The sequence below is a fragment of the Oncorhynchus gorbuscha genome, linkage group LG02 (genome assembly GCF_021184085.1).
Source record: "Oncorhynchus gorbuscha isolate QuinsamMale2020 ecotype Even-year linkage group LG02, OgorEven_v1.0, whole genome shotgun sequence".
NCBI lineage: Eukaryota > Metazoa > Chordata > Actinopteri > Salmoniformes > Salmonidae > Oncorhynchus > Oncorhynchus gorbuscha.
In genome coordinates, this window is record NC_060174.1 from 37902477 (window position 1) to 37915742 (window position 13266).

The 13266-nt window shown below is 49.3% G+C and overlaps 1 protein-coding gene across 1 annotated transcript in view; it reads left to right on the forward strand.

Moving 5' to 3' along the window:
- LOC124001861 (genetic suppressor element 1-like) overlaps positions 1–11194 on the forward strand; it is a 56710-nt gene extending 45516 nt beyond the window's left edge. The window contains 13 exon segments of the mRNA XM_046308990.1: positions 1538–1710; positions 1848–2042; positions 5428–5589; positions 6346–6623; positions 6852–7128; positions 7337–7763; positions 7766–7949; positions 8086–8198; positions 8283–8565; positions 8818–8931; positions 9011–9631; positions 9875–9978; positions 10247–11194. Of these exon segments, the coding sequence (XP_046164946.1) occupies positions 1538–1710; positions 1848–2042; positions 5428–5589; positions 6346–6623; positions 6852–7128; positions 7337–7763; positions 7766–7949; positions 8086–8198; positions 8283–8565; positions 8818–8931; positions 9011–9631; positions 9875–9978; positions 10247–10558 (3243 nt within the window). The 3' untranslated portion in view covers positions 10559–11194.
- The last annotated feature ends 2072 nt before the right edge of the window (positions 11195–13266 follow it).

The window sequence follows — 13266 nt, forward strand, 5'->3', positions numbered from 1 at the left end:
TTGATCCTCCTCTTTACAACGGTGGATGGAGACCAGAGAGAGGTGATAATGACTAGGGAGAGAGATCAGGGAGAGAGATCAGAGAGAGAGATCAGAGATCAGAGACCAGAGACCAAAGACCAAAGAGAGACCAGAAAGAGACTGGAGTGTGTTTGATCACTATTGGAAAGCCTGGTGTGAATCTGATTTCCCTGAGAGAGATAGTCAAAGATATTCAAAGCACAGAGATTTCACTGCTGCAGCCAGAAACCGTGGTTGTTGGAGTGAACCTAGACTTTATTATCCAACACTAGGCATTAGCACTGAGAGCTAATACAAGTCCTCAGCAAGGTTACTCATGTCAGGGAGTAGTTTGGTGGAGTGAGTGAAAGAGTGAGTGAATGTTTATACTTTATGGAGAGAGGTAGACAGCAGAGAAAGATGAAGGGTGTAGTATAGGGAGGATGAGTTTTAGGATGTCCCCTCCTCCCCTGATCTAGACTTCCTCTGACTAAATCAGAAGCACTTCTCCACACGGGTGGGCTTTTAGTTCGCAGCTGAGAGGTCATCTCCCCTCCCTTTCCCCCCTCTTCTCTCCTTCCTCTACCCTACTCTCCTTCCTCTACCCTACTCTCCTTCATCTACCCTACTCTCCTTCATCTACCCTACTCTCCTTCCTCTACCCTACTCTCCTTCCTCTACCCTACTCTCCATCCTCTACCCTACTCTCCTTCCTCTACCCTACTCTCCTTCCTCTACCCTACTCTCCTTCCTCTACCCTACTCTCCTTCCTCTACCCTACTCTCCTCCCTCTACCCTACTCTCCTCCCTCTACCCTACTCTCCTTCCTCTACCCGACTCTCCTTCCTCTACCCGACTCCCCTTCCTCTACCCGACTCTCCTTCCTCTACCCGACTCTCCTTCCTCTACCCTACTCTCCTTCCTCTACCCTACTCTCCTTCCTCTACCCTACTCTCCTTCCTCTACCCTACTCTCCTTCCTCTACCCTACTCTCCATCCTTTCTCCTCTCGCTGTCCCTCCCTGCCTCAAGGCTCTTAGAGCTATTAACGTGTGAGTCTCTAACCTTGACCAAGAAGAAGGTGTGTGTGTGTGTGTGTGTGTGTGTGTGTGTGTGTGTGTGTGTGTGTGTGTGTGTGTGTGTGTGTGTGTGTGTGTGTGTGTGTGTGTGTGTGTGTGTGTGTGTGTGTGTGTGTGTGTGTGTGTGTGTGTGTGTGTGTGTGTGTGTGTGTGTGTGTGTGTGTGTGTGTGTGTGTGTGTGTGAGAATGGCGAACAGAGATAACAGGGGTGCCAAAGTAATGATGAGAGCATTACTGGCATGTGAGTCAGCGATGCTTGCTGAAAACAGAGTGGGTGGTTGGATTAGCTAGGATGTGACAGCGTTAGGATGCTATGGATAGATCAATATTAAGGGACAAATCCTGACTTGAAAAATGTCCATAAATGGAAGTTCCACATGTTGTGGGTAGGAACTTTTTTGCCAAACAAAGATTGTCTTTCTGTCTCTCTCTCCTGCTGTCTCTCCCTCTCTCTGTCAGGCTGAGTTGGGTGTTCTGGGGGTGAGTAGGGAGCCTGTGGGGTCTGAGCCCAGCCTTCCCCAGGAGAAAGGGGCTCATCCTGTCCTCTCTCCTCACATCCTGGCTCACCCATCCTACCCCTTCACCCTCACCCCCAGCTCTGTCATGCAGGACCGGCGACTACAGGGCCTCAGGTGAGCCACTCTATCACCTGGATGCCTACACAAACACACACACACACACGTCTCTATACTTGTTTAAACCTTAAAACGCATACACCTCCTTTAACTCGAATTTGCAATCTGATCCCCAACTCCTCCCCCTCCTGTAGTCTACCTGGTCTGGTACAACCTGCAGTTCACTCAGGGGCGGTCCAAGAGGAGTACCTAAGAGGACTACGCCCCTTCACCACCTCAGATGACCTCCGCCTGCGCTCGCTGCCCCTGGGGCTCGACCCCACCACTGCTGCCCACGTTACTGCTGCTGCTGCCTACTACCACCCTGCCTACCTCCACCACCTACACAGGTCAGTCTATAGACCACCCAACCTATCCCCACCACCTACACAGGTCAGTCTATAGACCACCCAACCTATCCCCACCACCTACACAGGTCAGTCTATAGACCACCCAACCTATCCCCACCACCTACACAGGTCAGTCTATAGACCACCCTGCCTACCTCCACCACCTACACAGGTCAGTCTATAGACCACCCAACCTATCACCACCACCTACACAGGTCAGTCTATAGACCACCCAACCTATCCCCACCACCTACACAGGTCAGTCTATAGACCACCCTGCCTACCTCCACCTACACAGGTCAGTGTATAGACCACCCTACCTATCCCCACCACCTATACAGGTTGGTATATAGACCACCGTGCCTACCTCCACCACCTACACAGGTCAGTCTATAGACCACCCTGCCTACTTCTACCACCTACACAGGTCAGTCTATAGACCACCCTGCCTACCTCCACCACCTACACAGGTTAGACTATAGACCACCCAACCTATCCCCACCACCTACACAGGTCAGTCTATAGACCACCCAACCTATCCCCACCCCTACACAGGTCAGTCTATAGACCACCCAACCTATCCCCACCACCTACACAGGTCAGTCTATAGACCACCCAACCTATCCCCACCACCTACACAGGTCAGTCTATAGACCACCCAACCTATCCCCACCACCTACACAAGTCAGTCTATAGACCACCCTGCCTACCTCCACCTACACAGGTCAGTGTATAGACCACCCTACCTATCCTCATCACCTATACAGGTCGGTATATAGACCACCGTGCCTACCTCCACCACCTACACAGGTCAGTCTATAGACCACCCTGCCTACTTCTACCACCTACACAGGTCAGTCTATAGACCACCCTGCCTACCTCCACCACCTACACAGGTCAGTCTATAGACCACCCTGCCTACCTCCACCTACACAGGTCAGTGTATAGACCACCCTACCTATCCCCACCACCTACACAGGTCGGTCTATAGGCCACCGTGCCTACCTCCACCACCTACACAGGTTATTCTGTAGACCACCCTGCCTACCTACACCAGCTACACTACTCAGTCTATAGATCACCCTGCCTACCTCCACCACTTGCACAGGTCAGTCTAGAGACAACCCTGCATACACCAACTACACAGTTCTGTCTGTAGACCACCCTGCCTACATCATCTACACATGTCACTCTATAGACTATCCTGCCTACCTCAACCACCAACACAGGTCAGTCTATAGACAAGCCTGCCTACCTCCACCAGCTACACAGGTCAGTCTATACCATCCTGGCTAACTCCACCACCTGAACAGGACAGTCTATAGACTAAAATTCTACATCCACCACATACAGAGGTAAATTTATAGACCACCCTGACTACCTCAACCACCAACACATGTCAGTCTATAGACAACACTGCCAACCTCCACCAGATACACAGCTCAGTCTATACCATCCTGGCTACCTCCAACACCTACACAGGTCAGTCTATAGACAACCCTGCCTATACCCCTACACAGTTCACTCTATAGACTACCATGCCTACCTCCAAAAGTCAGTCTATATACCACCCTGCCTACTGCAGCAGGTCAGTCTATAGACCACCCTGCCTACAACCACCTACACTGGTCAGTCTATAGACCACCATGCCTACAACCACCTACACTGGTCAGTCTATAGACCACCATGCCTACCTCCACCAACAACACAGGTCAGTCTATAGACCATCCTGCCTACACCACCTACACAGGTCAGTCTATAGACAACCCTGCCTACCTCTACCACCTGAACAGGACAGTCTATAGACTAGCATACCTACATCCACCACCTACACAGGTAAGTTTATACCACCAATTAAGGCCAGTATATAGACAACCCTACCTATACCACCTACACAGTTCACTCTATAGACTACCATGCCTACCTCAACCACCAACACAGGCGATAGACCACCCTGCCGACCTCTACCACATACACAGCTCAGTCTATCCATCCTGGCTACCTCCAACACCTACACAAGTCAGTCTATAGACCAGCATATCAATTCCATCACCTACACAGTTCACTCTATAGACTACCATGCCTACCTCAACCACCAACACAGGCCAGTATATAGACAACCCTGCCTATACCACCTACACAGTTCACTCTATAGACCACCATGCCTTTCTCCACAAGTCAGTCTATATACCACCCTGCCCAACTCCACCACCTACACAGGTCAGTCTATAGACTACCCTGCCTACCTCAGCAGGTCATTCTATTGACCACCCTGCCTACACCACCTACACTGGCCAGTCTATAGACCACCATACCAACCTCCACCAACAACACTGGTCAGTCTATAGACCATCCTGCCTACACCACCTACACAGGTCAGTCTATAGGCCACCATGCCTACCTCAAACACCATCACAGGTAAGTCTATAGACCACCATGCCTACCTCAACCACCAACACAGGTCAGTATATAGACCACCATGCCTACCTCTACCACCTACACAGGCCAGTCTTTAGTCCACCTTGTCTTTACCACCTACACAGGACAGTCTATAGACCACTCTACCTCCACCACCTACACAGGTCAGTCTATAGACAACCCTGTCTACCTCCACCAGCTACACAGGTCAGTCTATAGACTACCACACTGGCTACCTCTACCACCTACAGTAGTAAGCATATATACCACCCTGCCTACCTCAAACACATACACAGGTCAGTCTTAGACCACCCTGCCTTTCTCCACCACATACACAGGTCAGTATATACCATCGTGCCTACCTCCACCACCTCCACATATCAGTTTATAGACCACAATACCTACCTCTTCCACCTACACAGGTCAATCTATAGACTACTCTGCCTTCCTGCACCATCTACACAAGTCAGTCTATAGACTACCCTGCCTTCCTCCACCATCTACATAGGTCAGTCTATAGACCACCCTGCCTACCTCAACCACATATGCAGGCCTGTCTATAGACCACCCTACCAGCACCACCTACACAAGTCAGTCTATAACTACCCTGCCTACCTCCACCATCTACACAGGTCAGTCTATAGACCACGCTGTTTCCCTCCACAACCTCCACAGGTCAGTCTATATACCACCCTGCCTACATCCACCACCTACACAGTCTGTCTACAGACCACCCTGCCTACCTCAGTCTGGCTTTGGAATTATCAGAGTCATTTTTTTGCAGCTATGGAGACAGAGACCCAGAGACAGGCAGACAGAAAGATGAAAAGACAGACAGGGACACAGGGAGACAGGGGTTTGCAGCAGCCTGTGTGTTTGTGTTTCCAGGATGAGCTGAACCCCAAAGTGTGCCTTACTGTTTTCGTTTTCTCCCTCCTTCTTTTCCACTTGTCCCTGTGTGTTCCAGGATGGAGGAGTCTTTGTGTCTTTCTGCACTACGGTCTCAGTTCTACTCTGTACCAGCAGGGGGGGCCTTCCCTCACCTCCACCCCTCTGCCCTCCACATGCAACTGCCTGGGGCACGCTACCCTGGGGAGTTCAGCCACACACACAGTGCACTGGCTGAGAGGTACAGTAACACACACAAGTATAAGACACACACACACACCTGCACCTTCCCACACATGAAACTGGCTGAAAGGTGTTACACTCATACATGCACACGAACACACACAGTTTGTACATGCACACAAACACACATCTCTCTGCAGGAAAGGCACAGGTTGCTGACTGTTATATTTTTAGAACACACCCCACCATGCTACCATAGACACATCATGAACACACACCAATACACACATCAGTGTGTGTGTGTTCATCCTGTGGTTACCTATTAATTGTTCATCTGCTCTTGCTCACGCATGCTGTTTACGTCTAATATGGTGTGTGTGTGTGTGTGTGTGTGTGTGTGTGTGTGTGTGTGTGTGTGTGTGTGTGTGTGTGTGTGTGTGTGTGTGTGTGTGTGTGTGTGTGTGTGTGTGTGTGTGTGTGTGTGTGTGTGTGTGTGTGTGTGTGTGTGTGTGTGTGTGTGTGTGTGTGTGTGTGTGTAAGTGCCTGCTTGGGCGTGTGTGTGCATAGGTGTGTGTGTTAAACAGTGTGTGGTTAATCTGCCCCATGGTGGGTGTTGCATCTCTCACCCTCTCTCTCCCCTGTGTCCTTGGTGTGTGTGTGTGTGTGTGTGTGTGTGTGTGTGTGTGTGTGTGTGTGTGTGTGTGTGTGTGTGTGTGTGTGTGTGTGTGTGTGTGTGTGTGTGTGTGTGTGTGTGTGTGTGTGTGTGTGTGTGTGTGTGTGTGCGTGTGTGTGTGTTTTTTGACCTCCCCCACAGAATACAGATGGAGGAAGAGCTTCGCCAACGAGAGAGGGAGCGAGAGCATGAACGAGAGAAACAGAGGGAGCGAGAGCTTGAACGGGAGAGAGAGAGGGAGCGGGAGAGAGAGAGGGAAACAGAGATGGAAAGACAGAAGGATAGGCAGAGGGAGAGAGAGAGGGAGAGACAGATGGTGAGAGCGGTGAAGAGCCAGTACCTTGCTGGGCTGAAGGCTCTCACGGCTCTGCCGGAGGACAGGGTCAGACCTGGGGAGAGGCTGACACCTAACAGACTGGGTACGGTGTACACACACAGATACATGCACACACACACAGTATAGACGCAATACACACACATTGATTGGTTGATTTCCCGTTAATTATGGACCAGAGATTTATCTTTTAAGTAGAGCCTGATTGCCATAAATATCATGCATTATAACATCCATGTAAATAATGTATTTCAAAGTGTGTTCCTAAAATAAAATGAAGCATTCATTGTAATAACTCATCTATTTCCCCCAGATAAGCCCACCCTCCCTGCCCTCCCAGTACCTAAACCTCTACAGCCAGGCCTCCAGTCAGCCCCTCACCTCATGCCCAGCCTGGTGCCCTCTCAGATGGGGAACAGACACACTGCCTCAGCCTCTTCCGGGGGGCTCCATGGAACACTGCTCTCTGCCATGATGCTCCAACAGGCCAATGGGGAGGAGCGCAGGTTGGCACGTCAACGCAGGCAGGGACAGGAGAGGGAGGTGTGGCCACCTGGGGAAGGGGTGGAGCCTAGGAGAGACAGCTACAGGTCAGTGTTTAATCAAGGAACAAGCAGTTGAGAAAGGTGGGGTTGACCTGTGTGTGTGTGTGTTTGTTTGATAACACTACAGTATCCCCCGAGTCAGTAGTCTCTCTACTCTGCTGACATCTACTTTTAAATTGGCTGCATTATCAAGGTCACCTTGGATAAAACCCAGTGTGTGTTTGTGACTACATTGTGTTTGTTGTCTTCACAGATCCAACGCCAGCCAACGTGACACAGGCAACAGAGAATCTCAACCTCACCTAGGAGCCCCGCCTCCACTCATCTCACCCAAACCTCACCTCATCCCTCACCCCCCTGCCCCTTCCACCACCCTCTGGAACCCCGCCTCCCTCACTGAGACCCCCCCAGACCCCCGTTTCAGGTTCGACTCCCCTGTTCCTCCATCTCGCTCCCCTCCTGATCTGACCAGAATCGAGCGGTCCCCCAGCTGGGAGAGGGGGGAGGATGGGTGCAGGAAGAGGGGAAGGACCCAGAGAGGCTCTCGTCTGTCAGGGGACCCATTCTGCAGGAGCCTGGCCTCTGGGGCTGGGCTGAGCTTGAAAGATCCACTCACAGTCTCCACCACCATAACCACCTCCACCAGAGTGGTTCGCTGTCCGTCTCCTCCCCCAGCCCCAGCTCCAACCTAGGGGTCCAGCACCACACCAGCTCCCCATCTCCCTCCATGGACCTCCAGAGGTCTGAACGGCCAGGCCAGGAGCCTCAGAACCCAGTGGTGTACGATGAGATCCTCCAGCAGTACCGCAGGCTGGTCAGCAAGCTGGACCTGGAGGAGAGCAGGAGGAGAGAGGCCAGGGAAGGAGGTAAGAAGAGAGGGAGGTGAGGAGAGGGGTGTATGAGACGAGATCTGGTGTGGTCTTTAACATAAATATTGGTGGTGCTCTCTCACTCTCTCTCTCCCTCACTCTCTCTCCATCTCTCTGTCTCTCTCTCCCCCAGGGTATGACTATGATCTAGATGAGTGGTATGATGACAGTGATGAGGAGGAAGTGAGGGCCCACCTCAGAAGAGTAGCAGAGCAGCCCCCGTTAAAACTGGACACATCCTCAGAGGTAACTGCCACACACTTACGAACCGCCACGTCCTTATTATAATGTTGTGTGATTGTCCGTTCTCTGTAATCTGTTTTTTTGTAGAAGGTGTGTTTCCTGCGTGTCTGTGGCCTGACCACGCTGGCCCATCGTGACCAGCTGCTTCATCAGAAGAGGAGGAAGAGGAGGAGGATGTTGAAAGAGCGCAGCATCTCCCCTCCAGCAGTACGAGGCAAGAGGAAGACCTCTCCGCATCCTGCGGCACCCGCTCCCACCCTCTGCACCACTCTCACCCCAGAGGAGATGAATTGCTCCCCTCACCTGGAGGACAAGAAACACTTCCTCAACATGTTCAGCCTGTCCCATGTGACCAACCAGCAGAGGAGAGGTAACATACACTACACTAACCCCTATGCACTACACCCTAGCTCTTATTCTCCAACCCCTAACCACTACACTCTAGTGTACTGTAATGCTATATCCCAGGGGTATTCAAATCTTGCTCGAAGAGGTCAAGAGTACCGCTGGTTTTCTTTTCTACCTGATAATTAATTGGTGTTCCAGGTCTAAATCAGTCTCATTCTCAACCTCCCCCGTCCGTCCGTCCCCCCCATCCCCCACACACCCCCTCTCTCTCTAGATAAGGAGAAGATGGAGGGGTTGTTGAAGGCTATAAAGCTGAAGAGTGTGACGTTGGACACCATCAGATACAACCCATTAACCCTCTGTAGAAGCCCCCCTGTTTCCCCAACTGGTAAGACAAACACACACACACACACACAAAGGGTAACACCCATGAGATCCTTATACTGCGTTTATGTTTATGTTATCAGGCAAATCAAACGGACTCCACTACCAAGACTCCCCAAGCCCCTCGCCCTCCTACCCCCACCACATCAACAACCTCCATACAGACCCACTAAAACCATCCACCCCTCCACCCAGCCAACCGCCTCCCCTGGCCCCCGACCCAAACAGGAAAGGACTGGGTGGAGGTCACCCAGCTAAGAGGCTCCAGTGCCTCCAGAATGGAGGAGGCCACCCTGGCCATCATCCTCAACAGAAGGTGCCCCTGGCTGTGCAGAACGGGCAGAACATAACCTGGGAAAGATTCATCCCGAAGGACTTCCACCAGTCTGTGTTGCAGTCTACCCACAAGACACTGAGTGGCTCCACCTGCGTTCCAGAGTCCAGTATAAAGTCTGAGCCCTCAGTGCCCTACAACATCCCCCCACTGAAGAGACCAGTCCTCCTCAACACATCCCTACACCCCACCAACGGGCATCACCCTTACCCCTCTCCAGCCCACCATGTACACCTTGGTGTACGTTATGAGCTGTCAGAGGAAGAGGATGAGGAGGAGGAGGAGGAGGAGGAGGAGGAGGAGGGAGAAGCCCCTAGGAAGTGGAGGGGCATAGAGTCAGTCTTTGAGGCGTATCAGGAGTATGTGGATGGTACGTTTACCTTTGGGCTTTATTTGGGATGAGTCAAATAAAGATACACCTGTTTCATCTACAAATATGTTTGTTTTTTATGTTTTTGTCTCACTTGCTGTCCCCCCCCACACACTCACTTTCTCACCCTCTATGCCGCTCTCTCTATCGGTCTTCTTCTCTCTGCCTCTATGACCCCATGTCTCCCTTTACCCTCCTGTCGCGCTCTCTATATCTCTCCTACCCACTCTCTCTCTCTCTCAGAGCGGTGTATGGAGAGACAGGTTCTTCACAGTCAGTGCCGGAGGCTGGAGACTCAGAACTACACTCTCAGTCTGACTGCTGAACAACTCTCACACAGCATGGCGGTAAGAACCTCAAGGCCCATAGATGCACAAAGTGTCCTCCAAGTCCACATATACACAGTGTCTCAGAGTAGGAGTGCTGATATAGGATCTGTCCATACAATCTTATTTATTATGATCTGAAAGTGGAAAGTAAAGCTTGATCAGCACTGACTGACAGTCTGTCTGTTTCTGTCTACACTGATGTGTTTGTTCACCCCCACTCTCACTTGTAGTGACGCACTCGATCTTTATCTCTCTCTTGCTCCCATCCCTCTCTTTCTCTCTCTAGGAGCTGGTGAGTCAGAGACAGAGGGTGAGAGATGAGAGAGAGAGGCTGCAGGCTCAGCTGGAGCACTTCAGGAAGTGTCTGACCATTCCCAACGTGCACTGGGGCAAGGGGCAGGCCAAAGGTCGCCCCTCCCCGGTGACCCCCTGCCCCGCTGCAGACCGACAGACAGACCGACGACCGATGACTGATGGAGTGAGAGAGGACACTGAATTGGTTCCCAGTCAGAGGCAGAGGGGGAAGAGAGCTCTGGACTGGGAAGGAAGACAGGATGATAGAAAGGGAGGAGGGAGAAAAGGAGGACAGGCCCTGTAACCTCACATGCCACTCTCTTTGTCATGTGGTCAGACTCACCACTGGTGAAAGACTGGTAGTCTAAAAGCTAGAGGACATAGCTACATAAGGGTATGGCATAATATTGGGACACACTTTAACCAATCGTAGACTTTGGGATGAATACAATGAGCAGTCATATGTCCTCCCTTTCTCCCTCTATGGTCTGGAAGGGTTTGGAAGCAACCAATAGCCAGTCAACCAACCACTGAACTGAAAGGACTTGAATCAGCCAAGATGCACTTAAAGACCTAGAAGAGCTACTAGTGATCATACTAGTGACAGTACTGTTGAAACTACCTAGAACTAAACACTGTGTTGTAGAGCTTTTACTATTCTGGAGCTTTTTTCACTTGGGTTCATGAAGAGCAAAAACACAGGTGCAGAATATTTAAGACAGTGTTTCTATAAGGAAATAACTGGAGGTTTTGAAAAATCTATTTTTAAATCAGGTTAAATACATTTTTATCGGATTTAGAAGTCTCTGTTATGTTTTTAATAATTATGCCATTGATAATGTAAATTGCCTACCTATTAAGCCAGAATGTTGTATGTTTTATTATTTAATTATTGTTATTTAAAAGCCTGCTTTAGAATAAACATTTGGGGTAAAAACAAGATGCTTGGGATAATTTTGTGCTGTTGCTGGCCAGTTTGAAATATTTAAAGAGAAGTAAACATTTTAGAAGCGCTGTATGTTAAAGGCGCTCCATCAAAGTTGTGTACTATGTCATCGCCTAATTGCTCTCGAGCCCCTGCAGCTGTGCACAAAGACATGCACGTGCTTGGGCTTACTCTACAACGTCATTGGACAATGCCATGTAAATCTGATTCCACTTTTAACAGTTTGGGGAGGTGAGAAAGAAGTACCCTGGAGCTGGTCCTTTCCGTTCTGCCGCCCTAGGTGAAACCAAAAAATGCAAAACTAGAATAATTCCCGTAAGCAAAATGACATTGAAAATAAGTATTTTCTAGACGTTAAAGTTAGGGTAAATGTAGGTTCTGAATAAAAGGTGAAAATGTATTTTTCGTATGTTTAAAATAAATATTTTCCGGGATGTTGAAAAGGCGTGTTTTCTGGACGTTGAAAAATATGTATTTTCCGGACGTTGAATTCAGGTACATTTTTGGTTTTAAATTCAAGTTGAAAAGAGGTCATTTATAGACGTCTATGTTTGGCTCAAATCAAGGCTGGGCCATAAATGTATGTCTGTGGCAATCAAGGCTGGTGTCTGTGGCAATCAAGGCTGGTGTCTGTGGCAATCAAGGCTGGTCCAGACTGCACCAAAAAAAGATGTCCAAAAGGCGTCGCCGTCGGTCATTGCTTAATGGGGTATAGCCTGAAATGGAATTTTATGAATGTCCATCTATGTGGTAAACCTACCCTTTAAAATAAAAAAGACATCCAAAAGACGTTGGCTCGTGCTTACTGGGGTGTAGCCTACCATGTCAGCCACAATGGAATGTTATGTATGCCCATTCATGTGGTAGGCCCACCGTTTGTAAAACAGGCCGATGCATTGGTTTAATTAGTTCTGATACCTGTGACCAATCAATTTGGCTATTTAAGCTCTGTATATCAGCTACTCAACTTTATCAGGAGTTATCGTGAGCCTGTTTGCAATGTGTTTACACGGCGGGGAAAGCAGAATGATTTTCTTTTTCACTATGATCAGCTTGTACAGATACAAACTTTAAACCATTGATCATGACAAAGGGGTGAAACTCCTGGACAACAGCTGTGATTGTCCATTCCATTTTGTCCATTTTACTTTGTTTGACCTGTCCTGTTTTTAGGATGTGTTGTTTGTTAAAAGACAGCACATATTTTATTTGATTTAGCACCATTTAGGTTAGTTAGGCAATTTGACCTGAGAAACCTGCATGATGTAAAAAAGTGTCCGTCTCTTACATTTTATCTCCATTCTTTGGCCTACATAAATGGCTACATACCCTGTCTACCATATCCTATATCAGCTACATGATTTATGTTAGATGACGGAACGTTGGTGGAGCGCCGCAGCGATGAGTCTCTCCAACAGCACCCTGGAGAGGCACGCTGGGAATGAGGAAGCAAAATATTGTTCGCCCCTACCTTTGACAAAGTGGGCACGGTTTATCACAGTGCGGAATCAGCGATCACCTAAATATCCCATATGTCACTGGTTGAGAGAAATTGACATTGTTTTTGGGCAGAATTATGTGAGGTTTTATTTATTGTTGCCGTCCTCGTCAATCTAGCCTAATCCCGCCTAATGAGCGGGCAGATGGCTGTGCGCTGGAGGCGGGGGGACACGAAGGATAATATTTCGATAATGATAGCTATTTTATCTTCTTTTAAGCTGAGTCCCAGCCACAATCACCCCATAACCTGTCTGTCATTGAGCCATCTTCTGCCACAGGACAGAAATGACAAATAAAAGTCACCCAGCTAATTGTAAACAGATGGTCCCCATGCTGACACAGGTTTACCACAGAGACCTACTGCACATTTTAGTAATGACGTGTCTCTACATCCTATTGACTTTAGAGGAACTCAGCCCTTTCCATTGCAGATACCCAGTCTAACCCCAAAGTCTGCCCGCTCTACCTCACGCCTAACCTAGCCTACCTATAGTACATCTCCACTATCTGCCCTTCCCCCACAATAAATGAAAAACAAAACAAAGACACATTCTGTGAAATCATGT